The sequence below is a fragment of the Sesamum indicum genome, linkage group LG5, assembly GCF_000512975.1.
Source record: "Sesamum indicum cultivar Zhongzhi No. 13 linkage group LG5, S_indicum_v1.0, whole genome shotgun sequence".
Lineage (NCBI taxonomy): Eukaryota > Viridiplantae > Streptophyta > Magnoliopsida > Lamiales > Pedaliaceae > Sesamum > Sesamum indicum.
In genome coordinates this window covers 12,500,211-12,526,772 of record NC_026149.1, presented here as the reverse complement: position 1 = coordinate 12,526,772, position 26,562 = coordinate 12,500,211, and the positions used below count along the sequence as shown (strand labels likewise).

Here is a 26,562-nt window from a genome sequence, read left to right as displayed (position 1 = left end):
GGGAATGGAATTAAAGAGTTGGGGATTTGGGGGTTTGGTGAATGTGGACGTATTCGCGAGGAAGGGAAAAAATTGAAATGGAGAGATGAAAGCAAGAAAGAATGGAGAGCGAGCGCACCGATGCTGCTGATGATGCACACCACCACATACACAACGCATAGTCGTCAAATACACATTAACACATACTTAATTCAATATTCAATACAAATACTACTTTCCTCGCTTTCTGGACCATAATATTATTAATAATAATAATAATAATAATACACCACCACCACCCTACTGTCTACTGCTGCTGCTTCTACTACTATTGCTAATTTGCTACGTTGTTTAAATTATTAATTGCTTTGCAACCAATTATGCGGAACAAAGTATTCATATTAGCAATAACTCTATATAATTTTTTGTTATATCATAAAAACAAAATATGAGAGTTTTTGGATGCAGTTAGAAATAAAATACAATTAAATTTAAATTTTAAGAAGCGAATAATAATAGAATCATATTTTACTAAGCTGTCTTAATTATATTTATAATTTTATAAAATTATTAATATATATTATTGAATGGACCATAAATTTATATAAGAGTTTTAAAAAAAATTACTATCTCATTAATTTATCAAAATTATTAATATAAACCTTGAACTCGAGGCAGGATCCAGAAAATTTATTAGTTTAGAAAAATTATTAATTTATCAAATATTAATTTATAGAGATTGTACTATAATTAATTCCAATTTGATCAAACCCAATTCGAATGAAAATTTCCCGATCCTTGTTTGCTCTATTTTCAGCAAACCCAACCATGATGGTTCAAACAACATAGCAAATTAGCAATAATAAAACTGATGATGATTTTAGTTTCTCAATCAACAATATTTGCATGGAGATGCACCAAACACTCTCGTCGTAAAATTATTGTAAATCTGTGTTCCTCATTATTCTTACTCACTTTAAATATAATTCAGAAGGAGGAACAAAAATAAAAAAATAAAAAAATAATCTTGTGTGTTGGGTACAATTTGAAGCTTGCAAAAGTGTAGTCGGTGGTGTAATTGGGCCTCAAAAACGGTAGCCAGATTGGTCCAACTCCCAGTACTACAAAACGCACTCAACAACGTGGAGATAGTTGATTTTAGAAGAGACCATCAATAACTCAAAGTAGTGCTCCGGCCCAATTCACTATTTCACAGGATGATACGCCAGATCACGAGTTCCACCAGCCACGCCACAAAAACTTCCATTTTCTCATTGCAGTAAATTAGCAGGATTGCTATCTATATCCTTCTCTGTTTCTTTTTTCTTGTTTTTGGGAACAAAAATTAACTTCTTATCTTTCTGATATTTTCCTTTCCAAATTTCAGGCAACACAAAATGGGTTGTGTGCCTCCCTTGGACACCGCAGGCAGCAATCATGTGCAGAAGAACACCAAATGTTTCTACAGCACTCACCAACATAATGTAGCTACAAATTGGATCAAAAAATCCAGAATTTACAATTGCAGGCAAGGATATATTGTATTCTACCTAACAGACACAGTATTCATCTCACTTTACCAAACTTAGTTTAACATGATATACAGATGTTTCCCTCTACTTCTGTGGAATACACATTTACAAAACAGAAAAGAATGACAAATATCTCATGGAATTGAAGCACTAGTAACCCTTACACACTGCAGTAGCAGCCACCAGATTCAGGTTAGATCAGCTTGTAGCTTGATTGACATATACAAAAGAGTGAGAACAGCACCTTGGGGTAATGGAGCATACCTTGCAAGATTTGAACCAAACCACATGGCAACAACTACCAAAGCGACAACACTGCTACTTGTTTTGCCACAAACCCAACTTGCAAAAGTTAGGAACATTGTAAGCAAAATGCCTGCCCTCCCTCCCAATATCCATGCAAATAAAAAACCCAACTTATATCCTGCATCCAATTTCCGGTCACTCAAAGCCATAAGGCTACTAAATGTGAGAGATGGCCGGATGCCTACTGTTTGCATCAGAAACAGAGAGAGGAATGCTGACTTTAGCACCTCGATGAAGGAGCCTCTCTCCTCATCTGGGTTTTCTTCCTCGGACACCTCATCAGCATCATCATATGGTGAAAACTTCTCTTCCCTAGCATGATATTGCTCCCAATATTTCTCCCGTTGCATTTTACGCCTCAGATAAGCCCATCTATAGAACTTTAACCCATCCTCATATTCAGGATTTATGGTCCATTCATCTCCCAAAGGCCTTCTGGTACTTTGATGATGATGGAGGGCTCTATCATATTCAGTTCTTGTTGTTTCATTAATCAGTATCTGAATCAGATAAAATTTCTGTTATTTTCCCAAGTTCAATGCTGCTACCATCAGGAGACAAGTATGAGTTTAGCTCCTAGAAGTCTGAGGATGTGAAAGTTTCACAGTGTAACATTCAACAAGTACTTTTACAGGGAATCAAGAAATTCAAACCTAGTGCAGGTTGCTATAACTGTCATGTCCACACAGCATTAACATCAAACATCACATATAGGGAATATCTTTCCGCGGTTTATTTCCCCAGAAAAGTTCATAAATTATGAACAACCAAAATTAAGGTATCCATAATTAGACATTGGATGCTTAAAAACTTTTTGCCTGGACCAGTATCTAGTAAAGGAAGTACAGAGGATTATAAGACGTGAGATGGTCAGGCAAGCATTTCCTCGGGCAATAGTCTTGCTGTACACGTTTGGCCTCTATTGAAAGAGAAAAGATGCTCAGACCACAATCACTTACTACAGAACTTCAGCTGTGAATGAAGGATGTTTGTCCAATAAATTGCTTACTCTCATTTTTCCTTATCTTTGTTATTCAGATCAAAAAGGTGTTGTAGAGAACAGACATCAGCAAATACGTAATAGACCATACCATCTAGTTTACAAATCATGAGCATATAACTGGAAACAGATCAATGGGAAAGTTGCTCACATCATAGGCAAGTCGGATGCTCTTGAAATCCTCATTAGCTCCTCCTTCCTTGTTAACATCAGGATGATACTGCAGTCATGTTACAAGTACAAGAGATGAATCTAAGAAGAGTATGAAAAGACCACAGTAAGTAGATATGGGGCCAAAAAAACTTAAACAACTAAGGGAGTAATACTAGAGAAGCTACGGCAATAACAAGACAATGAGGAGGCTATCAAGGTCATAATATACTTAAATATGCCGTTAATCCATATCCATTCCGACTGAACAAGCAAAAGGCATAAAGGAACAGAAAAAAAGTAATAGATTGTAGATAATAAGCACCCAGTTGTTTAATGCTTCCTTCATAATCCATGAAGCATACCACCACTTGGATGATATGATGGTCCCGCTGACACTACTTTATATTTCCTTTATGCTACTACTGAATATGGATTCATCCATCATGTTGAACTATCAGATTTTTGAGCTTACATATCTGGAGAAGAAGAATGCATCCATACACCCCTTCTCTAGTTGAACCAACAGGGTAACTCTGTAATGTTAAGATTTTTCCCTAACTATTTTTACAATTGTCTGAAGAATTTGTGAAGTTAATACCGTGTGCTGGAAATGTATATGTGAACTCACCCAACCAAATTACCAAATAAAATCCTCGTCTAGCATTGGATTGGGAAATTATAAGTTAATCAATATCCCGCTTCGGATGGCATCTACCTTATAATGATATTAAGTCCACGAGAGATGATATTATGAACGTTAACCAATTGGGTAGTAGGCAGGATCAAAGACGATGTAGTGCGTACCTTGAGAGCGAGGAGACGAAAAGCCCTCTTAATCTCTATGGAGGAAGCATTTGGTGAGACGCCCAGCACGTCGTAGTGATTCCGGCGGCCGTCGACGGTGGCAGAAGCTGAAAATCGAGGGCGCAAACGGGAAGAGGGCCAGGACCATGGGACAATCAATTTGGAACAGCCACCACCGTCGAAGGAGGTAGGGCACAACACTAGGTAGCCGTAAGCCTGCATAGCTCTCTCTCTCTCTGAGCGAGAGGGGACTCAGGGGAGCAGTGAGTAGAGGGAAGAGAAGGAAGTAGCTGCAGGCTGTAGCTCCCTCCAAAGCCCAATCCAATTTTGGATAAATCGGGCTGGATATGAATGGACCTATTTATTGGGCTCCACTCATTCAATATGGGTCTTATTGGGCTTCAACAGCCCAAATGGTACCCAACACAGTAGCCCACTCCACTGGCCCTATAATTTATTTCAGAGCCACTGCGCCTCTCCTACATCATTAAATCATTTTATCACACTCGACTTCCAACAGCCTACTTTACTAAACCCTACCTCAGAACCCTCCCTTTGAAGTGGAAGCAACAGCATGAGACCTCCGAGGGGCCGCGGCGGCGGAGGCTTTAGGGGCGGAAGAGACGGCGGGGCGGCCGCGGCGGCCGTGGCGGACGTGGTGGCGGCCGTTTCCCTCCTCGCGAGGAAGGCCCTCCTTCCGAAGTTGTTGGTCTCTCTCAACGCTTACCTTAAAAAATGCATCTTAACATGTTTGATTTCCACAAAGTTAGTTCCTTTTCTTATTTATACTTCGATTTATGCGCAGAGGTTTCGACGTTTGTTCATGCTTGTGAGGGTGATGCAGTCACAAAGCTCATAAATGAGAAAATTCCATACTTCAATGCTCCTATTTACCTTGCGAACAAGACCCAGATTGGTAAAGTAGATGAAATCTTCGGACCCATCAATGAATCTGTGAGTTCCCTACTTAAGTCTTTCGCGTGATTCATAGAGTGCTTTATCCTTTCTTACTTAAGTCTATTGTGGTGATGTTTGTAGTTTTTTTCCATTAAGATGATGGAAGGCATTGTGGCAACATCGTATTCAGCGGGTGATAAATTCTTCATTGATCCTGCTAAGCTCTTGCCACTAGCGAGATTTCTTCCCCAACCAAAGTATTTTCCGCGTTTTCTCTTTTTTGTTAGCTCGATTTATTTTAGAATTTTATTGTCTTGCGTGAAACACCTTGGTAGTTCATGTGTCTTACTAAACGTCAACACTCTTTGCATTTTCTGGATTCTGTGATATGTCACATCGCATTAATCCACCATCAAAAGGATGAAAATTTGTTGTTTATTGTGGTGGTCATCTATATATTGTGTCGATAGTAGTTTGGTTCTTTACTAGTAAATGATTTGAGTTTTGATCTGTTCTCATGGTCAATAATGCTGAGCATGTTTCCACAGATTCATTTACATGAGAGACAGTTGTTAACTAGCCATGAAATATCAGGGGAATATGAAATGAACTTATCAAATATGCTATCTCGTTTCTAATAGTTAGACCTTTTTCAGTAGAATATATCATCAAGACCTTTTTCAGTAGAATATATCATCAAGACCTTTTTTTGAGATTGATGGGGCATGGTGGATTCAAATCGAGTACATGCCTCGTGTCACAAGAATTCTGTTCTATCACTTTTTCAACCTTGTGAGGAGTTTTCAGTTTGTGGAGGAAGATTTGATCCTTAATAGCCTGTAAATCTGAAGAAGCACTTCTACTCAATGTTCTTGTCATTTGTGATAGAATGATGCATGTGTTGATATCCTTCCTCTTTATGTGGTATGAAAGACTATTATGTCAGTATCAGCTGATATATTTACGTGCAACAATTCTTTGCTGTTAAATTGACAGTCAATTTACTGCTATATTCCTGGTGCATCATATATCAGAGATTGTACCATTTCATTTGTATACTCCACCTATAATTCGATGTTAAATTGATTCTGCAGGGGACAAGCACAGGCTGCTAGAGGGGGAGGACGCGGTGGAGGAAGAGGTGGTTTCAGAGGTGGTCGTGGAGGTGGCAGCGGATACCGCGGAAGGGGTGCTCCCAGAGGTGGTAGAGGTGGTTTCAGAGGTGGTGGTCGTGGTGGAGGTTTTAGAGGCAGAGGAAGATCATAGAATGTTTGGGTGTTATACTGTTTGTCCATTCCTTCTTATGACTTGCCACTCCGATGTGCTCAATCAGCCAGACCAATGCATGTTTATGGAGGGTTTCCATTTATCAATGGGGTCTACTTCCCAATATATTCCTATATACCCATGAGCACATACAAGAGAAATGGGAAACAGAATTTTGATGCTTCTGTAGGTTTTGTACCCTAAACAAATTGGTAGATTTCTTAGAACTTTGACTTTGGGTTCCTCTTCAAACTGATGATGATTAATGCACTTATTTTGACGAAGGGAAGCATATCACCTTCAAGTTTGTGATGCCTGGGTTATCAATTTGTGAAATTCGTCACTCTTGTCAGCCGGTTCGGGTGAGTCGCCCCTGTTTAACAAGTATCGACATACCCACTCTCATTTGCTTTTTGTACGTACAAGGATTAATTAGCCCGTGCCTGTCCACGAAAGGGCCGTGGAAAAGATTCCAAGTTTCCTCTTATTGCTAACCTAACTAGTCTTCTAATCTGTTCAGTTGGAAACATGTGTAGTGGTTTGTTGTGCTGTGTGATAGACTGATTTCAGATATCTACTTTCTTCTTACATGTATTTAATCCTCGACCAAAAAGCTTTAATTAATTAAGTGCGCGTCTCCCAGGCAACCCCGAACAATAATCCATCAGGTATTATGCCTTGTCTCGCGAAATTGTGGATCTCCTGATAGGCCCACTCACAAAGTGTCGGCAGCGCAGCCCAAACCAAGAAGAGAGATGCAAACCAGCCCGATACTTAGATTAAGCAGGATTCCATTACAATTTTCACAAAGTTAGCCCAATTATGTTTACTTATTAGCTATTTCATTTTGCTTGTTAGCTATTTCATTTTCCAGAAAATTCTTAGCATTGTGGGATGAGAAACACGTGTAGAGAGATCCCTTGTTGAGAGCACTAACAGTATGTAGTTGTGGTGGGAATTGAGGAGAAAGGAGGCCAGAAAATCAAAATTGAAACAGAAATTAGTTTTTCCTGATAGTACAATTTCTTATCTCCTCCGGCCAATTTGTCGCCGATTTGCGGTAATCCGTCGAACAGATTAAAGGCATAACATTTGGTGCTTTCATTGCCTTCCGTCCGCGCTTATCATGCAAACTCGTTCACAGTCCGAGCTCCAACAGCTTCAAGAATCGGTGGCAGCTCTCTCGGCTTTGGTTCAGGACCTTAGGACGACTATGGACGAGCGTCACGACTCCACTGTGGCTGCGATTTCTGCTCTCCAACGCCGATCGTCTTCTCCCCCACCGTCGTTAATGGTTCCTTCCTCGCCCCCTCTTCCTTCAGAGGTCGCCCCGGAAGTCGAGCCCCTTCCTTCTCCGCCAAAAATTCACTTGCAACTGTTTGATGGTTCCAATCCCTTGGATTGGTTGTTTCATGCTGATCAGTTTTTTGCTTATTACGCCGTTCCCCCAAAGCTTCGCCTTCGTCGCATTTCTTGTTACATGAGTGGTGATGCTCTCGCGTGGTTCCAGTGGATGCATAACAATGGGCTTCTCTCGACTTGGCAGGAGTTTGTTTCTGCATTGGAGCTTCGCTTTGGGCCGTCTTCATATGAGAATCATCGCCAAGCCCTCTTTAAGCTCCGTCAATCGGGTTCCATTGTTGACTACCAACGTGAGTTTGAGCAACTCTGCAATCGGGTTGTGGGTCTCTCCCCTGAGACGGTTTTGGATTGTTTTCTATCGGGTCTCTTGCCCGAGTTCCAGCGCGAAATGGCCATTTTTCAGCCACGTTCAATTTCGCAGGCTATTGGGCTTGCTAAGCTCTTGGAGTCTAAGTTCAACGATCGCCCTTTTCTGGGCCGCGCCATTCCGGCGCCCTCGCCCCTTTCCCGGACTGCGGCCCCTGTTCTTACCGCGCCAGTTTCTGCTGCGCCACGTTCTGCCCCACCGGTGTTTCCCGCCCGTCCGGCCCTTCCCATTAAGCGCTTATCACCGGCGAAAATGCAGGCTCGTCGTGCCAAAGGCCTTTGTTTCAATTGCGATGAGAAGTTTTACTCAGGTCACCGTTGCCGCCCGAAGCAATTTTTATTGCTCCTCGCTGATGAGGACGCCCCTCCTGCTTCCTCCGTTTCTTTGGATTGTCTAGACGATGATTGCTCGTCTCCGTTGGCGAGTGACACTCCTCCCCCACTGCCGGTTTCTCTGTTGTCGTCGTCTTCTCCTATTCCTTCACATTTTCACCTTTCTATTGATGCGGTTTCGGGTATGCAATCTCCTCGTACGCTGCGCCTAACGGTGTACATTCAGGGTCGCCCAGTGTCGGTTCTCGTTGATTCCGGAAGCTCGCATAACATTCTGCAACCTCGCATTGCCCAATTATTGGACTTGAAAGTACATCTTATTGTTCCTTTTTCAGTTTTGGTTGGTAATGGAGCTTCCATTGGTTGTTCTGGTGTTTGTTCCGATGTACCTATTCAATTGCAGCAGCATGCCTTCCGTATTTCATTCTATCTTCTACCGGTGCACGGCGCGGATGTCATTCTTGGCGTTCAGTGGTTGCGTACCTTGGGCCCATTTGTTTCTGATTTTTCGATTCCTTCAATGCAGTTCTACTATGATGGGTCTTTGGTTGTACTCGTCTGTGTCGGTCTCCTTGGCGTCCTTTCCTCAGTTCATGCGCTTACTTGCCCATCGTTCGGTAGCATCAGTCCACGCGGTGTCCATGTTACCTGTTGAGGATGCCACCCGTTTTCCGCTGACTTCGCTGGCACTTGATGTTTCGGCAGACTTGGCTGCGCTACTGCAGCGCTATGCAGCAGTGTTTGCTCTTCCGCGCGGTTTACCTCCGCCTCGGGCTCACGACCATCGTATTCATCTTGTGCCCAACGCACACCCGGTGGCTTCACGCCCCTATCGTTACCCGCATTTTCAAAGGAAGGTTATGGCAACTCTTATCTCCGAGATGCTTCGGGATGGATTAATCCGGCCAAGCACTAGCCCCTATTCTTCTCCAGTTCTGTTGGTCCGAAAGAAGGACGGCTCGTGGCGTTTTTGTACAGACTACCGGGCCCTTAACGCTATCACGGTGAAGGACCGTTTTTCGATACCCGCTATTGATGAATTGCTCGATGAGTTGCATGGCGCCGCCTACTTCTCCAAACTCGATTTGCGTTCGGGTTATCATCAAATTCGCATGTGTCCGGAGGACATCACTAAGACGGCTTTTCGCAGTGTTGACGGCCACTACGAGTTCGTGGTCATGCCCTTCGGGTTGACCAATGCTCCTTCGATCTTTCAGTCGGCTATGAATGATTTATTCCGCCCAAATTTACGTCGATAGCTTATTTGGGTCACATCGTTTCCTTGGATGGTGTTCAACCTGATGCTGACAAACTCAATGCTATATTGCAATGAACGGTACCCCGCAATGTGACCGAACTACGTGCTTTTCTCGGGCTCACTGGTTTTTATAGACGTTTCGTGCGGGGCTATGCCGCAATCGCCAGCCCGCTCACTGATTTGCTGCGGCACGCGACTTTCGTTTGGTCGGACACAGCCGCTGCAGCTTTTATCCGCCTTAAGCGGGTTATGACTTCGCTGCCGGTCCTTGCCTTGCCGGATTTTGATTCTACCTTCGATGTCACTACGGACGCTTCCACTGTGGCGGTGGGTGCTGTTCTCTCTCAACATAACCACCCGTTGGCATATTTCAGTAAGCGGTTGGGCCCACGTATGGCGATGGCTTCCGCTTATGTGCGTGAACTTTATGCGATTACCGAATCTGTCAAGAAGTGGCGCCAGTACTTATTGGGTCGCCCCTTTCGCATTTATACGAACCACAAGAGCATTAAGGAGCTCATCACGCAACCTGTTCAAACTCCGGAACAACACCACTGGATTTCTAAGCTTTTGGGCTTTGACTATGACATCCTCTACAAACCCGGTAAGGAAAATCTGGTTGCCGACGCCTTGTCTCGTATTCCGCATTCTAGCCAGCTCCTCTCCTTATCGGCATGTCGCCCCACTGCCGCTCTTGTGACTCATCTGCAACATTATTTTTCGGGGCATCCATCAGGCCGCAAGTTGGTGACGGAACGCGCGACTTTGCCTGATTATTCTTTTTGCAATGGGTTGCTGTATTTTCGTCAGAAGCTTTTTATTCCTGTTGATGCAGGCGTCGTTCCGCTGTTGCTCGCAGAGTTCCACTCTTCCCCCATGGGTGGCCACTCAGGCTCTAAGGCCACCTTGGCTCGGTTGGCTGCCTCCTTTCATTGGCCTTCTATGGCTAGAGATGTCAAGTTGTTTGTTAAAGGTTGTTTGGTTTGCCAGCGGAGCAAGTCGTCCACGCAGCCGCCTTATGGTTTGCTTCAGCCCTTGCCAACGCCTGACGGGGTTTGGCAGGAAATTTCGATGGATTTTATCACGCATTTGCCTAAGTCCAACGGTAAGACGGTTATTTGGGTTGTGGTTGATCGCCTCAGCAAATTTGCACACTTTATCGCCCTGCCCACGGGTGCTACTGCTGTCTCTCTGGCCTCTATTTTTTTGGCTGAAATTTATAAGTTGCACAGTCCCCCACGTGTTATTGTCAGCGATCGCGACAGCCTATTTCTCAGCACTTTTTGGAAGGAACTTTTTCACCTTATGGGGACCACGCTGGCGTATAGCAGCTCCTATCATCCTCAAATCGATGGTCAAACGGAGGTACTAAATCGGTGCCTTGAATCTTACCTCCGTTGCTTTGTTCATGAAGAGCCACACCGTTGGACTTCTTTTTTGCCGTTGGCGGAGTTTTGGTACAATACGTCACACCATTCGTCCATTGGCATGTCGCCTTTTCAGGCGTTGTATGGTCGTTTACCCCCAGCCCTCTCGGGGTACAGTCCCGGTGCCACCAAAATCGCTGCTCTCGACGAGTCCTTGCAGCACCGCCAGCAGCTAATGGGCGTGCTTCGCGCCAACCTTCATCGCGCTAGGCAGCGCATGCTTCATCAAGCGAATTCCAGGCGTCGTGACCACGCTTTTGCCGTAGGCGATTGGGTCTTCCTTAAGCTCTAGCCTTACCGTCAGCATTCGGTGCAGCGTCGTCCTTCTCAGAAACTAGCCCCTCGCTTCTACGGGCCTTTTCGTATTTTGCGCCGCATTAGCGCTGTGGCGTATGAGCTCGAGTTGCCGCCGGCGGCCCGCATTCACCCGGTATTCCATATTTCCCTCCTCAAGCGTTGTCATGGCTCTCCCTCCTCGCAGACTTGTCCTCTTTCGCCCGCCCCCTTTGGCGTTCCGCCTCTGCTGCAACCTGCCGGGATTTTGGCCTCTCGTGTCAATGCTTCTACTCCAGAGGTGTTAGTTCAGTGGCACGGACAATCTGAATTGGAAGCGACTTGGGAGGATGCCGCTGCTTTCCGGGCTAAGTTTTCCATGGACCTTGAGGACAAGGTCGATTCTGTAGGGGTGGGTATTGATAGGCCCACTCACAAAGTGTCGGCAGCGCAGCCCAAACCAAGAAGAGAGATACGCAAACCAGCCCGATACTTAGATTAAGCAGGATTCCATTACAATTTTCACAAAGTTAGTCCAGTTATGTTTACTTATTAGCTATTTCATTTTGCTTGTTAGCTATTTCATTTTCCAGAAAATTCTTAGCATTGTTGGGATGAGAAACACGTGTAGAGAGATCCCTTGTTGATAGCACTAACAGTATGTAGTTGTGGTGGGAATTGAGGAGAAAGGAGGCCAGAAAATCAAAATTGAAACAGAAATTAGTTTTTCCTGATAGTACAATTTCTTATCTCCTCCGGCCAATTTGTCGCCGATTTGCGGTAATTCCGTCGAACAAATTAAAGGCATAACATCTCCATTCTGAAATTTAATTTTTCTTCAGAGTAAAAGGAAGGGGGTCAGACTTGTATATCCTTACCTCCCTCAGTAAAGTTGCAGATGACGATTGGGGCAAGTGTTTCCGAGATACCTGAAAATGGCTTCCGACCTCAGCATCAGCGCACCATGCATGTTTGTGCGCCGTATGAATGACTGCATAAGTCAAAAGAAGAGGAAACCATCATTCTTTCGGTTAATTATTTTTTCATTATTAAAAAATAAATAAATTATATAAATATAATTTTAATGAATTGGAAAATATAATTATAAGGAGTAGCGGATGTCGAATTTAAAAATACTTTTAAAAAAAAAATTGCACAAGTCGTGGATTGGAACCACGACTCTTTTTTATTTTTTTATTTTTTAAGTTTTTATTTAATTAGACTTTATATAAATTAATTATATAAAATTAATTTTTAACAACATACTAGAATTGTATTAATTCAAAAAAATACAATTAAGTATACAAAAGTAATAGTCTATATTTTTTTATACAACTGTAAAAATACAATGAACTATACAATTATTATTGACAATCCTGCACCGGCATATTTGATTGTGTACAAGAATCTCTTTGTTGGGCTTGTTGTCTTTCATGCGTTTGTACACAATCCATCTCGTTGTGAATACGTGATGTTTGGTTTCGACCAGGACGTGTAGAGATAGGAATAGTAGTGTTGGCCAACATTATACTACTTTTCGCTAACCTCTTATGAAAATAATGGATAGCTCGTTGAAGTGTCATATCAGCTATTGCTGTCAACGGTAGGCGGCGATCCCTTAAATACTTCATTAATGCATTCTGACATGTTTGTCGTTAAAATACCACATCGCCATCCACCATCATGAGATGCTGTCCATTTTTCGTTGTTAATTTGGTCTAAGAATTCAAACGCGGCTAGTTTTTGGTTCTTTATCTCTTCTATAATTCAATTGAATTTTCTGATTTGATATTTAGAGCCAGCTGCTCTAACAAAGATCCTTCAACACGATATTTTTTAAAAGAGTGTTGAATTTTAAACACACATGCCTCAAGCAATACTGGTATAGGCCATGAGGTAGCACAAAATCCAAACTTTCACGTACTGCTTTAATGATCTAGGATGATGGTAAAAAATAAGGCACATTCCATGTCACCCCCGTATAACATGTTTGCTCAATTATCTAAGAAACAACTTCCTAGATGAATATGATTCTTCATTGACAATTGCAAAAGTAAGAGGGAATACCTGTTGATTTTCATCCATGACAGCAGCAATCAACATTTTGTGCTTGTATTATATGTATAAATGGAAGCCATCTACACTGATAAGTTTACGACTAATGCTGTAACATTCAAATTCAAACCTACCCGTCTTAATGATACATACAACGAAAATCCCGCTGTAGAAATGAAAATCGTGCTGCACTCACCTTTAAGGTTGACATGCACCCGTCAAATCCAATTTTTTTTTCTTTTCAAGAGGCCAACCTTTTATTGCAAGGGTGAGGCGCGTCAGCCTTAATTGATGTGACCCGTCAATTTAAATGCACACCAAACTTGTCTATAAAATGAGGGAGTTTTCCTTTCACTTTCATAAGCATTCCCACGATAAATTAACAGTTTTAGTCAATCATATTTTTTAAAAACCTTTGTGTTGTGTTAGAACATTCAAATTTTCATACGAATGGATAGACAAGCACTGTACGGTCCTCGTTCGAAATGTGTTGTTCCAACAAGCTCAACATAGGTCCGATGAAATTCCTGAAAGTGACCTTGATGCCGTACTAAAGGCGCAACGTGCGGATGGTAATTTTTGGAACTATTTTCAACAATATAATCTTTCCGTACGTGTACAATAAATCTTACACCAAATAGAATTTTATGGCATATACAGGTGCGGACGCCTCCCATATGATTGCCATCTAATTACCGTATTGGTGGAGAGGTGACGATCCGAAATACATTATTCAAATAATGTGGGCACTCCCAATAGATGGCGAGCCAGTGACAGGAGTTGATTTCGATCGAATAACTGTTCAATGGCAGGAATATTGCCTGACTTATTTAGGTTTTAGCCCAGATGCAAATGCGTTCAAGGGTTCTAGATTGCAAACACGCACAATTATATCCCACTTAGCAGCGGTCGAAATTACTCATAACACACCCCAGGAAATTATCGTCCAATATGCCTGTGCTGTTGCGTTGCTCCTATTAGGTGGGATGATGTGCCCGGATTCATCAGAAAACCTTAGGGCAATGTTGTGCTGGCATTTTTATATCGTGAATTATGCAATGCCAGCACAAAAGGCAAAACTGCAATTAGTGGCGCACTGCAATTGTTACAGATAAAATTTAATTATTAACTTATACACAATTTTTTTTGTTATGAGTATTAATTAATAACACATATTTGTATTATTCGTAAAGATTTTGTTATGGGTCATGGATCACTCCACTTTCCCCAAGACTTGGTGCGAAACGACTATATATGGGCCAAGTCCAAACAGACAACAATCGCTGTCTCCCAGCAGTATCATATGGTGCTACTTTCAAATGTGAGCACACAGTCACCCGAACAGTACGAGCTACTGCCCCGGTGATAAGAGATATATTGAATGAGATGCTGGCGAATCAAGTAACTTATATTTAATATTATACGTACATTTAAAATGTAAATTAAATGCGCAATAGTTCACATCATTTTATTTATTACACTTCATCTGGCAGCCATATGACATGGACTCAAATGTCATTATAGCTTACGCCGCTCATTTGAACCCCAGCTGTGGAGATCATCATGTTCATTAGTATTCTATGCAATAGTGAAAATGCATCATCTTGAACGGGTTTCACCAATTCGGGATGAGACAAAATATTCCAAAAGCGATGATACTCGAGACATGAACCTATATCAGATCTCCCGAAAAAGTCATACGGGCACGGATTGGCACCAGCAGCACATACAATACATCACTAGATGGCAAAGATGATATGACATGATTGTACAAAGACCACTCATTTTGAATAGAAGAGAAACAGAACAAGGTTATTAGAAATGGTACTAAAACATAACATGAAATTTCGTGTCGTCATCTACTGATAGACGTGTGGAAAGCAGGTACCAACCTGAAGCGCACCATTGCTATATAAGATCACATATTTTATTTTAAATATTTCTTTTACAACACAACATTCATTAGTTTTCTACAAACTTCAGGTAGAAGAGGTGAATGCCCTTGAAGCTTTCTATCAATCTAAACCACTAAATATTGAAGAGTATGGTCAATTGGTGGATAGATTCGAACACATATTATATATTAACAAGGAAGCCATAACCCATCAGCCACAACAAATTGTTTCGCCATCCGATGATGCTCCCCACAACATCCCACAGGTAAAGAAGAAGTTCTAGCTGAATGTCTATTAGTTCAATTGAATGTCATGACGTTGGGGTGGATATAGCTGGTCCTTCTACAGTATATACACCTCCGGATTATTACGTGCCCCAACCGCTTCAAGATGATTGATTTCAATTTGCTCCATAGATGCCAACCCAAAAAAGAATATTATTCTTTACAAATACATCTTGACCTTGATCTTGGCATTAATCAACCATATACACCAGGATACAACATTTCACCAGTTTCATTTCCTTCATTTAGTGCATATCGTGATAATGTGGAATCTAATTCTGCAACAACATCAAATCGGTTGGACATTAATCTCGGTGGTGATGATAATGAAGCGCAAAATGAGCCAATGCAAAATGTGGGTGAGGAACTACAGACGCAATTGTGAAATGGGTGGACATTTTTTACATTTGCAATTGTATAGTTCATTATATTTTATATAATTGTATAAAAAAATATACACTATTATATTTGTATACTTGATTGTGCTTTTTAAAATTAATACATTTTTAATATTATGATTTTTTAAACTTTAGTAAATTGTTAAAAATTAATTTGATATAATTAATTTATATAAAATCTAATTAAAAAAAAAAAAAAAAAAGTCAATCCAATCACGACTTCAAGTCTTGGATTGAAACCACGGCTCTATGTCAGGATGCAATCCACAACATCAAATGGCAGTTCCAATCCGCGACTTATTTTGTTTTTTAAAAAAAATTATTTTTAAATTCCAATCACCGATGTAATTCAGACTCATTATAATTATATTATATATTTTATTTAAATTATATCTATATAATTTATTTATTTTATAATAATAAAAAAACAATTCATCCCTCATCCTTTATTTTCGTGATTCTGCAAATACTTGGGCTATTTGCAACACGGTTTTTGTTCTTCACTCATTTGACAAGAAAAATATCTTGCTTGTTTTTGCTCCATCGCCATTGACTACAAACCACAATTCCTAAGCCAAGTTCCAGTAACAAACACGAAATGCTCTCAACTGCATCCATCATAGGACTATTTGCTGTTTTCAATGAAACCACCTTGCGAACCAACCACAGTACTGAATGTAATAAACACTTGAATCCCATTATACAAATTTTTAGTGTAAACAGCAAGCTTATATGGATGTCGCTCTATGCCTTGCCAAGTACCCACTGTCAGCTTACATAGGACCCCATATTTTTAACGTCAGCCAACTCATGTTCATTTCAGGCCATGTGTTGATAACTTCTGTGTTGCTCCCCATGTCATTTTTACAGAAGCGTGAGAAGAAAGCTTTTGGGCAAAAAACACAGTTTCTGGATAAGAAATACGATAGAAATCACCCAATGTACTTGAAATCTGAGACAGATAATCTCAGCTTTCAAAATTTTTTAGCTCCGGATCTTCAAGAAGATTATACATACAGCTTCAGCAAACAGTGCGACCATAACATATTGATGCAATGTAGAGGTTCTTGGACCACTTCTCCTGCAAGCAAGAGAAAAGCAAACACCACCTTTCAGTGTATGCAAGGGTATAAAATAACTTAAAAAAGGGATATCAAAACTATAACTTAACCAACAGTCAAATATTTCCCAACCAAACTAAACATTTCCTGGGGGTTAAGAGAAAACCCAGAAAATTAAAATGTAAAGAGAGAGGAGTCCATTTAATTGCTATTCTGATAGAATCATCTAGGCCATCCCCCAAAAATCTTCATACCATTAACAAAAGTGACAAGATAGTACCTTTACATGGGTACTAGGGAAGGCGGATGTCCGAAGGGTTTCCTGAGTCTCATCAATCATTTTTCGTCTCGGTATACTAAGTATGAAAGCTGCTTGATCACCAGTTGCGGCCATCGAGGTAATTCTATAACCATTTTCCCATCTGCGATGTATTCCCTCACTTGGATAAAGAAAATCGAGCTCCACAACCTATGAATCAGCATTTCATTATCTATGTAGACTATTTACAGAACACAATTTTGGTGACAATTCCATGAAGGCTGAATCATTCAAATTAAATAGATAGGTTTACCTGTTCAGAATATCCCGAGTTTCTAGACATTACAACACCCCAACGACTGCCAGCAGTAGTCATGGATGTGACATGGAAACCTTCTTTCCACTTTTTGTTGATCCACTTGAAAGGAAATGATTCACTAACTTTATAAGACTGTTGGGTGTAAGGAGTTCCTAAAGAAAAGCCAAAAGCACAAAGCCAAGACATGAAACTCATTAATATCATATATGCATGTCACTCTTAGAAATTTTAATACAAATTATTGCCTTCAGTGATGTTATATATGACAAAGAACAGCATCTTGAAACTCACACAAAATGTATGAAAGGTATAAAAGGTATACACGCAAAAGAAACAGAAGCTTTAACCAACCTTTAGACATAACAACCAGTGAACTTCCATTAGCTGCACCAGCTATAGAACTAATGTAATAGTTTTTTTCCCATTGTTCCATGATCCAATCCTGATAAGATCAGAGGAAACCATAGTAAAATAGGCAAGCATGTCTAGCGCACAAGGAGAGAACCGCAAAAGACATAATAACTTAAATTATTAGTCCCAAAAACAACCTTATGAAGAAAGACAGCTGAAAGCTCATACACCTGCGAATTGAAACCAGTTCCAGCATCCATGATCAAGGCCCAAAGATTTGCTGCTGAAGCCACGCAGCTAATATATAAACCATCTTCATTACCCTTCTCTACATGCTGACAGAGCCTGGAGTCTGCAACATTGTAGTGGTATCTACAAATAGAACAAACTATGCATTCACCAAGAAAGCAATTACGAATAGGTTTGCGATGTCATGTATCGAACTATAGAGAGAGTATATAGACTGTGTCACACAGTCAATTGCAACACAACAAATTTTCATGTCAAATAAAACAGTCACATGATGCATCAGCAAAGAAAAGACTGACATATAACAGTTCACTTTATCAGTTCCCAGAGGTTGCAACTTCTGTAAATCCATGACATTTAAAGCAAGTGGAAACTAATGATACCACTGAAATTTCTCACTGCTCTGTATCTATGTGAAACATGTGCAGAAGGCAAATCTCCAACCAGAAACCCCAAACCATGCAATGCACAATGCCAAAAGAGTAAAGTAGACTTTCCTTTGACTAACCAAGAGGGATTTGTTTCTCATAAAGTACCAATATCATCTCTCTTTTTTCAGGTTTTAACATATTATTTAACCCTAGAGACCACATCTATCTATCGCATTCTTCAAGACTTAACAAAAGCCTGAAACATTAAATATATCAACAAGCGTCAGTGTGAAGGAAAGATAATTGTTCGATCACCATATGGTAACTCGGTAGATAGTTAAATGCAACTGATATTATAAAAGTTTCATTATGGCTGTTTACCCTGCATGTAAATTCTTCTACAATAATAAGAGAATCCATGGATATATGGTAGCACATTGTTGCCTACATATCATTTTCTTCACTATGCAAGCATGAACTACCCTTACTCTTTATCTAAAGTTCTGATGTGCAATGATCCCCATACGAAAATCATGAAACAAAGACTGGTCAATAAAACATAGGAAGGAACAGGTAGGAAAGAAAACCTCCTGTTGCTCTTACGCAAAGTTCTTGAAAAATAAATAAACAAATAGAGCACTCCTACACGCAGCTCATATGGTTAGGAGGAGCACAATAGAAATAAAGTTATGGATGTATTTTATTGGCAAATATGTGAGAAAAAGCATCATGCCAGGTTTATGCCCAACCATAGTCCATCTTTTGCATCAGAAATTAACTTCAACAATCACAGAGCAGTACAGAGAATTAAACACAACCAACTTCTGTGATACTGAAACTGATGAATATTTTCCACAGAGTGAAAAAGATACATAACTCAAATTGATGAACATCTACAAAGTAAAAGTTTCCAATGCCTGCATTAAAATCTATCTTTACACACAAACACCCTTTGTCTCAACAACAAAAAATGAAAGGCGAAAATGAAATGAGATTTATCATTATCATTATTAAAAGGGGAAAAAAAAAAAAAGAGAAATTGCAAAGGTAGCACCAGCGATGGTGCATCTGCATGCGGCGTGCCCGAGGAAGTCAAAATAGATCCTCCAGCCTCGTATCTTCTCTAGTTTCTTTAAATCCACAAAGATGATAGTAAGTACCAGAAGTCTACATAAACATTATTCATGTCCACTAACAGAGGGGCAGAGAAGAAAATCTCAAAATTTATAGCAGTACAAGCAGATCTATTCTCACTGGCTGGTACAACTTCAAAGAAGCAATAAGGTGAATTAAGCACAAACATGAATTACACCTAAGCTTTGGAGCTGTTTCTTCTGATTTACACACAAACATAGCAGTAACTACTTTACATCATTTTTATTTCCATATTTAATAAGCACAAATATATGCATATGATGAGTAAAAGTACGAACATGAAGATTTGGTACTCAAGGTTGGTTTTTCTTTAACTATTCTTTTTTATGGTACACTGATGCATGCCATATAACAGAAGATGCCACTTAACACATGCTATTTACCAGCAGGCTCTCACCTTTGTTTCATGGGACGTCGTGCATTATACACTGAAATCCACTGAGTAGCAGGACTTCCCAGCCGTACTTTCTTCTTTGGCTGCTCATCCTCATCCAAGTTTATAAGCAACCTTCCGCGCTTTTGCCCAACCTGTGATAGAAGGTAAATAATTGTAACATATGAGTTTTAACAAAACGGACATACATCCATAAAATTAATGCTATTATGTGTTTTTTCCCCATACACTACCTTCAGAGCTCCATCAATTCTTATCGGTCTCATGTTCGAGCATGGTTCGATAAGATTTTCAAAAAGTGATATCAGCTTAGAATAATTTGGCTCTTCATCAAACTTCATATTAGTAACAGCCTCAAGGAACTGTTTGAATGGAGCAGGGCAAAAGCAGCACATCAACTCCGGAGAAGTGGACATTTTCTTTTTACAGACTAGAAAACTCTTATTATCACCCTGTCATCATCCCAAAATGGGAGTGGAGAATACAAGTTAAATCTAGTAAGTTAAGATGCTATATCTTACCAAAGCAATAATGCTAATTCACCTGATAGCCTTGCCATGGTAACCTTCCCTTTATGAGAAATATCAGGGTATACGCCAGCGATTCAAGATCGTCCCTCCTGCTTCCTGTGCGACCCAAATGTGCATGCACGCTTGCATACCTTATAGTGCCTCTGCAGATGGACCAATTGAGTTCGTATGTTCAACAAAGCCAGAATTATTATCCAATAAATTCAAAGTGCACAAACCTGAATATATCAGGCCTTTGATCATACTCGACATGCTGACCAGATGATGCATTTTTCCACCTAGAAGCTTATCAAAAACAAGAGAAGATGGAGCAAGAATGTGAAATGGTCTAAAGAAAAATCAATCATTTAACATTAAGATGTCAACGTATATTCAAAAACTACGGAGAAAGAGATAAATTTCATAAATTGGCTTCTAGCATGCCTAGCTGTAGGTACAAATAAGAGAATTAGAATGAAGTATCATACCCAAACCAAGATCAATAAGATATAGCTTTTTCTCATCAGCAGTTCCAGGCTGACCAAGTAAAAAGTTCTCTGGCTTGACATCTCCATGAACAAATCTAGATAAGTAGCAGAGAGGACTAATAGTAAACAATTGTGTGCTAAAGTGAAGAAAGCAATTTAAAACCCAATAAAACAAGCATCCAGACTGTAAAATTAATGGCATTCTTTAAGGAACATTATGGTCTGTGATGGGAACCATTTCAAGTAGGCTTTACCCCTTCATGTGAAGCTTTTCAAGAATTGATATAGCCTCCACAGCAATGCAAGCAGCCATATTTGGAGACATCCTGTTTCAGTTGCTCATGATCAAGTACAGAAACATGTACCATAAAAATGGAAATTAATTGGCTGACACTATAGTGGGATTCTGTCCATGATTCAGTATCCATGAGCTGGTTCATGCGAACTGAAGGACAAAGCAGGATAGGGAGAAAGAAACAGAGGAATAGAGCTTACGACTGGCCCAAAGAATTCCAAACGTCCCATAGACTGGGTCCAAGCATGTCCATGACCTGAAAAAAAAATCAATCATTAGAAACAACATAGAAATATGAAGCCAAAACACAAAAATCAAAACTCACCAGGATGTAAAAATCTCCTTGTCGGCCCTTGTAGTGAACCCAAGGGATACCATAACATCCATTCAGGGTGCTTTTTATAAAGGAAACAAATATCATGAAGTGAACATTTGAAGAGCAAAAACAAACAAAAACCTGAAATTAAAAACAGAAAACTTACTTGTACACCTGCCACTCATATGGGGGGCCATAATTGCAGCCCTTACTACTTCGATGTTCACACTTCAATGCAACCTACCAAAGATTATAATATTTGCACTTACATTCAGAAACTTATATGATTTCAAAATTCCCCATGTCATTAACATGCGCCAAATGATACCTCGATTGCATCAGGACCCGTTCTTTCAGTTCCACCACTTACCCTTCTGCCTACATAAACTTGGCCAAATCCACCCTTACCTAATTTCCTTTCTGTCTTATACACGGGAGAATTACCCACTTGTACCTGCACGAATAAAGCTGGAATCATAACCAGAATATTGCCTAAGGCAAGAAACCAATAAATAACTCAGAGGAACAAAATTAATACAAAATGTGTTAAAATATCGTGAAGTTCAAAATCCATCAATGACTGAGCGCATAACCAAAGTATTTTGAGAATACATCCAAAATTTGAATAGAAAAAGAAAATACCCTCTCAGGTACTGGAGTTGTACTTGCATCTTCTTCAACTCCCATTATTTTATCCCCACTCCCGCCTTCCATGGGAATTTCCTTATTAGCAACGCCCTCTATTCTATTAAATGCTGGTTCGGCAGCCACCAGGCCAACAGTTGGAGGAAGAACCTCACGTGGTGGCTCTGGGTCTAAATCTATTAACCTGACCCCCCTGCCTCTACCAGCAGCAGTAGGCCTAGCGGGTGTTGCTGCAGAAGGCCCTTTTGCTACGGCAGCTGCATTGCCTCTCCCTCGTCCTCTCCTTCTGGTTCTAGTCTGAGCAGGTGCAAGAAATTTTTCTTCTTGATTAGCAGTCTGAGGGGCAGGCTGGAGATCACCAAGCCGTTTTGATCTCCGTGCTCCGCTCCGCAATTCTGGCATCGTCACCCATGCAAAACAGAGTCCTACTCACTAACCCACCTTCTGCTTAGAATCTGGAGTGACCTGATTAAGAACACCAGGAAATCGAAAAAGAATCAGTTTTTCTAGAGTTACCAGGACCAGAAACAAATTAACAGATCAAACTTTCACATACTACGACCAATCAAAGCGCAAGAAAACTGAAAAAAGAACACATTTAAAAGAATTGCTGCATAAGAGACACTATTTTCAACAACTTCTGCTTACACTTAAGCACAAGCGGATAAGTTATTTGTAATATGGTTTCCAAGTCACGGTTTTTCCAACAAATATTAAGGCACCGGAGTGGAAATTATCTTAGTTAATTCCACAAAAAAAAATGAAAAGGAGAAAAAAATACATAAAATTTGCAGAATAGAAAAAAATCATGAAAGCTTATGTTATGCCTTATGGCCTACCATAGTAACCATACCCAAAAGCACAGGTAAGTTCAAATTTTGGCAGAAAAAAAGATAATAAGGGCAGGAAAATAAAACATCCAATAGATTTCCCCGATAAACAGAAAAGTTAAACCAGTCAGTGACTTTTGTGCATTGAGTTAAATAATAATAACAATATAACTATAAGAAATACCAACAACGACGAACACAAATAATAATAATAATAATCAGCCGGTACAGATCAATTATCATACCACTAAAAATAACAAAAGCAGGAGGATTGGAGATAAAAAAGATAGCAAAATCAAGTTGAAAGAGCCAATTCGATCAGCCGATCAACGGCAGATCTTCGGTGGAAACGGCCATGACATTCATTTACCTAATAAATTGGGCTTCGTGAAAAAGGGAAATGAAATGTTAGCTTAAAAGTTTGGATGGAGTTGTGTGTTGAAATGGGTATTGGTATTGTACGGCTATCCGCTCGGTTTCTCTTTCTTTGTACACAAAAACATCTGCTGCGGCCGCCTGCTCTGCCCTGCCCTGCCCTCCCCTCTCTCGCCCTCTCCACTCTCTCTCTCTTTTTATCCTTTTTCTTTCTTTCTTGCCCTTTTTTTCTTTTTTATTTATTAAGGGCTGGTGGAATTGTATGTGAACTGGATACCTCGAAAATCTAGTCTAGTCTAGTTACGCTCCGTCTTTCTTTTTCTTTTTTGATGATCAGTAGTTATGCTCATTGATTACTTGGGATAATTTCATGTATCCCTCTTCAATTTTACTCTCAAATTTCTTTAGAGTTAAAAAATATTTAGCCCTTTTTGATTATGTATGTTTTTATACTTTGTTATTTAATTTTTTTTAATTAAGAATACACACTACACGAATTTTAGAAGTTCACATTGTAAACTTCTTTCTCATAAAATTTTCCACTAAAAAATTGTCTTCCTTATTTAAAAAGATCACTCACGAGTTTATAAATTTTACAGTTTCATTGTTTTATTTTAAGAATATGGTATACTCTTAAAATAAATAACCAAATTTGAGATTGTGTGATGGAAAATTATATAGAAAAAAAAATACAACAATCCTCTTGTAATATTACAAATAAGCAATTATTGTCCTATGAAAAAAATGCAGCAATTTACCTCCCTGTGTTTTTAAAAATGCAGCAATTCATCCCCCTATTTTTTCACAATGAAGCAATTTACCTCCTTAAACAGGAAGGTCAGTTGCTTCATTTTAACAAACACAAGGGAAATAAATTGCTATTATTTTCTCATAAGAAGGTAATTTGCTCATTTGGAATATCATGTGGAGGAAAATTGCATTAAATCCAAATTATTAATGTGATATTTCTCAATGCAAATTTCTACCACTTAATAACTCACAAAACTCGTATAGTTGATATAGCAAATTGAAACAGAAGAAATGATATAGCTTAAAAACATTCATAGTTCGAAAAATAAGTTATTTTTTACCCTTTTCTTAAAATTTAAGAAAGCCATTGGATATAAATTAAAGTGACTGACCAATGTGAAACTGAACGCATGGCTTGTTTGGATGCTTTTAGCTTTTATGGTAAATGTGGAGGGTTTTTATTTACCACAAGAGAATGTCCCTTCACAAAAAGGAACAAATGGAAATGAATTAATTATTTTTTACGTATAGACGTATCTGTAAGGAATGGATCGGTCATCAGTTTCAACCAATATACAGAAATTTAAAAAATTAATTACAGGTCTTCTCGGTTAAACAAACCCCTATAACAAATTACAATGAATCTAATGAACAAGAATAACAGTACAATGAATAATCTCAAAAACTGCAGAATAAGAGAGATAAATAACATAACCCTGTAACAGATCTTAGGCTCAGATAACCAAGATCCTTAAGCCACTAAGGCCAAAGGCCACAACCTAGCACGGTTGCTTATCTCACAAACCACAAAGGCTTTAAACCCACAAAGGCTATTCTCAGAACCACAAAGGTCACAACCACTTAGGCTTTAACAGAGCCACCAAGGCTTGCCACAAAGGCTATTAATTAACCGGTGGCTTCAAGCTTTTAGAGCATGAAGTATAACTCAGAAAATCTAAGAGAGAAGGGAGAAGAAGATAGAAGATGATTATTTTTTTGTTTGATGCCATGAGCCGATTCTTATCAGCCATATAAAGAGGTTGCTGGTTAAATGACATTCAACGGCCATTGATGGGGAATAGAGAAGATTAGAGGAATACGAGGAAGAGGGGGAGACCCAAAGGATCACTTGGGAAGAGGAAGAGAGAAGCAGACGGAGGGGAATGGGGAAAGGGTTAGGGTTTAAGATAATGAGAGAGAGACTTAAGTAGGCAGTCAGTCAGGTCAAACCAATAGGTTGGCCGGGTAGATGGGTTAGGAAGCCTGATGGGCTTTAAGTGAGTAAGTCGCCCAAGTGCTAGGCTCAACCAATGGTTTGGGCCATTTTATCAACAGTATCTCTATGTATGTAGTTATGCATATGCAGAGCTTTTGATTTTGCATATTGCTTTATTGATTTTGCATATAATTAAATAGTATATGTACATACGAATTCCAATCTACAAAAATGAATAACAGTATTAAGAGAATATGAACAAATGAATCTCAAATAAATGTAAATCGAAATATTATATTGTTTAAAAAGATTATCTCCTAATTTTTTTTTTCAAAATTGTGATAAAGAAAAAGGGGATGTAAATTTATTTTTAGATGTGACTTCATAATCTCCTCTGAATTTGTAAGATTAAATTATAAGTCATATTGAAATATGGTATTAAAGCTTTGAAAGGCTCTAAAACACTTTGATTGTCACATCGAAAACAGCATGATGAAACCCCAACTAAAGTGATCATAGAAACTAGTAGCAGTTTTCGAATGAGGAAACCGGACTAACCTCCGCCTGCTTGTAGTGATTCACCGAGTTCTCGCCAGTTTAAATTCATTTTTTTACTTAACGTAAGAGAAGAAGAAAAAGCCTTCTTTTTATCATTGTACAATGAACATTTTTTTCAATGATAAGATTTTTGTTATTTTTCTTTTTTTTATGAATAAAAACTATTTATAAAAAAAATTAGATAGAATAACTTCAACCTTTTCAACTGATATTGAAAGAACAAAATCAGGGTACAACCAATTCCTAGTACGGGTAAAAAAATAGAGATCGAAAGAAATAACTCTCGTGGTCCAGAATCAACAAAAAAAGAGTTTGGAACATTAAATATCTTGTATCCATAGAACATCTATCGTAACATAGATAATAAATAAATAGAAGTTAATATCATACCAATTGCCATTACAAAAGTAATTAGGAGTTTTTTCATTAAAAGATATTTTGGACTAAAAGGTTTTGTTGCAAAAGACATGAAATCTTGCGATTAGGGGAGGGCATTCAAACCAAAATTTTTAGATCACAATTCAACCCCGATAGGATTTGGGTTTAACGGGTTGGGTATTTTGTGTAAGTAATCGAGTTTGAGTAAATTCAAAGTCCGACTAAATTATATGGGTCACTGTGAGCTCAAAAACCTAATTAGGTATCTGACAATAATTAAAATTTTTTTTGAAGAAGTGTACTATAGAGTAGTTGTCCACACAATTACAACCCAACCAAAATTTAATATGGTTGTAGTTTTAGTTTCTAAAATTAGGATTTTGAGGCTCAATTTTAGTTTTATAATTGATTGTCTACTATTTCTTTTTGTTCTTGTCAGTTTTTGTAATTATAAA

General features: G+C 39.3%; 5 protein-coding genes across 5 annotated transcripts in view; 2 read left to right on the top strand and 3 right to left on the bottom strand.

The window, feature by feature from the left end:
• LOC105162462 (adenylyl-sulfate kinase 3) overlaps positions 1-177 on the bottom strand; it is a 3,210-nt gene extending 3,033 nt beyond the window's left edge. Inside the window, exon 1 of the mRNA XM_011080480.2 lies at positions 119-177. The gene's annotated coding sequence lies outside the window, so the exon portion shown is untranslated. The remainder of the gene's footprint in view (positions 1-118) is intronic.
• Positions 1,524-4,067, bottom strand: LOC105162461. Its single transcript, XM_011080479.2, has 3 exons — positions 3,775-4,067; positions 2,969-3,037; positions 1,524-2,317 (listed from the first exon to the last, which is right to left on the bottom strand). Exons 1-3 carry the CDS (start codon positions 3,994-3,996, stop codon positions 1,700-1,702), a joined length of 909 nt encoding a protein of 302 aa, XP_011078781.1. The 5' UTR covers positions 3,997-4,067; the 3' UTR covers positions 1,524-1,699.
• LOC105162460 (putative H/ACA ribonucleoprotein complex subunit 1-like protein 1) lies at positions 4,349-6,249 on the top strand. Its single transcript, XM_011080478.2, is given in 5 exon segments — positions 4,349-4,400; positions 4,403-4,483; positions 4,580-4,728; positions 4,813-4,928; positions 5,766-6,249. Coding segments are annotated over 5 exon segments (570 nt in total). The 3' UTR covers positions 5,938-6,249.
• LOC105162605 lies at positions 7,064-9,257 on the top strand. The gene is made up of 2 exons (XM_011080679.1): positions 7,064-8,564; positions 8,620-9,257. Exons 1-2 carry the CDS (start codon positions 7,064-7,066, stop codon positions 9,255-9,257), a joined length of 2,139 nt encoding a protein of 712 aa, XP_011078981.1.
• Positions 16,136-23,413, bottom strand: LOC105162459 (casein kinase 1-like protein HD16). Its single transcript, XM_011080476.2, has 17 exons — positions 23,201-23,413; positions 21,998-22,465; positions 21,684-21,809; positions 21,522-21,595; positions 21,365-21,434; positions 21,240-21,295; positions 20,999-21,070; positions 20,745-20,839; positions 20,496-20,562; positions 20,291-20,420; positions 19,981-20,199; positions 19,751-19,881; positions 17,776-17,950; positions 17,579-17,669; positions 17,222-17,379; positions 16,930-17,118; positions 16,136-16,669 (listed from the first exon to the last, which is right to left on the bottom strand). The coding sequence occupies exons 2-17, from the start codon at positions 22,400-22,402 to the stop codon at positions 16,610-16,612; spliced, it is 2,118 nt and encodes a 705-aa protein (XP_011078778.1). The 5' UTR covers positions 22,403-22,465; positions 23,201-23,413; the 3' UTR covers positions 16,136-16,609.

What these genes read in the sequence shown, in the direction of transcription:
- LOC105162605 (XM_011080679.1), top strand. Translation starts at nt 7,064, where the DNA reads ATGCAAACTCGTTCACAGTCCGAGCTCCAACAGCTTCAAGAATCGGTG. An exon ending in GGTTGTACTCGTCTGTGTCG is followed by an intron (nt 8,565 to 8,619) that starts GTCTCCTTGGCG and finishes ATCGTTCGGTAG; the next exon opens with CATCAGTCCACGCGGTGTCC.
- LOC105162459 (XM_011080476.2), bottom strand. Translation starts at nt 22,402, where the DNA reads ATGCCAGAATTGCGGAGCGGAGCACGGAGATCAAAACGGCTTGGTGAT. An exon ending in TACCATGGCAAGGCTATCAG is followed by an intron (nt 20,200 to 20,290) that starts GTGAATTAGCAT and finishes GGATGATGACAG; the next exon opens with GGTGATAATAAGAGTTTTCT. An exon ending in GAATTGATGGAGCTCTGAAG is followed by an intron (nt 19,882 to 19,980) that starts GTAGTGTATGGG and finishes CTTCTATCACAG; the next exon opens with GTTGGGCAAAAGCGCGGAAG.
- LOC105162461 (XM_011080479.2), bottom strand. Translation starts at nt 3,996, where the DNA reads ATGCAGGCTTACGGCTACCTAGTGTTGTGCCCTACCTCCTTCGACGGT. An exon ending in TTCGTCTCCTCGCTCTCAAG is followed by an intron (nt 3,038 to 3,774) that starts GTACGCACTACA and finishes ACATGACTGCAG; the next exon opens with TATCATCCTGATGTTAACAA. An exon ending in GCATCCGACTTGCCTATGAT is followed by an intron (nt 2,318 to 2,968) that starts GTGAGCAACTTT and finishes TATCTGATTCAG; the next exon opens with ATACTGATTAATGAAACAAC.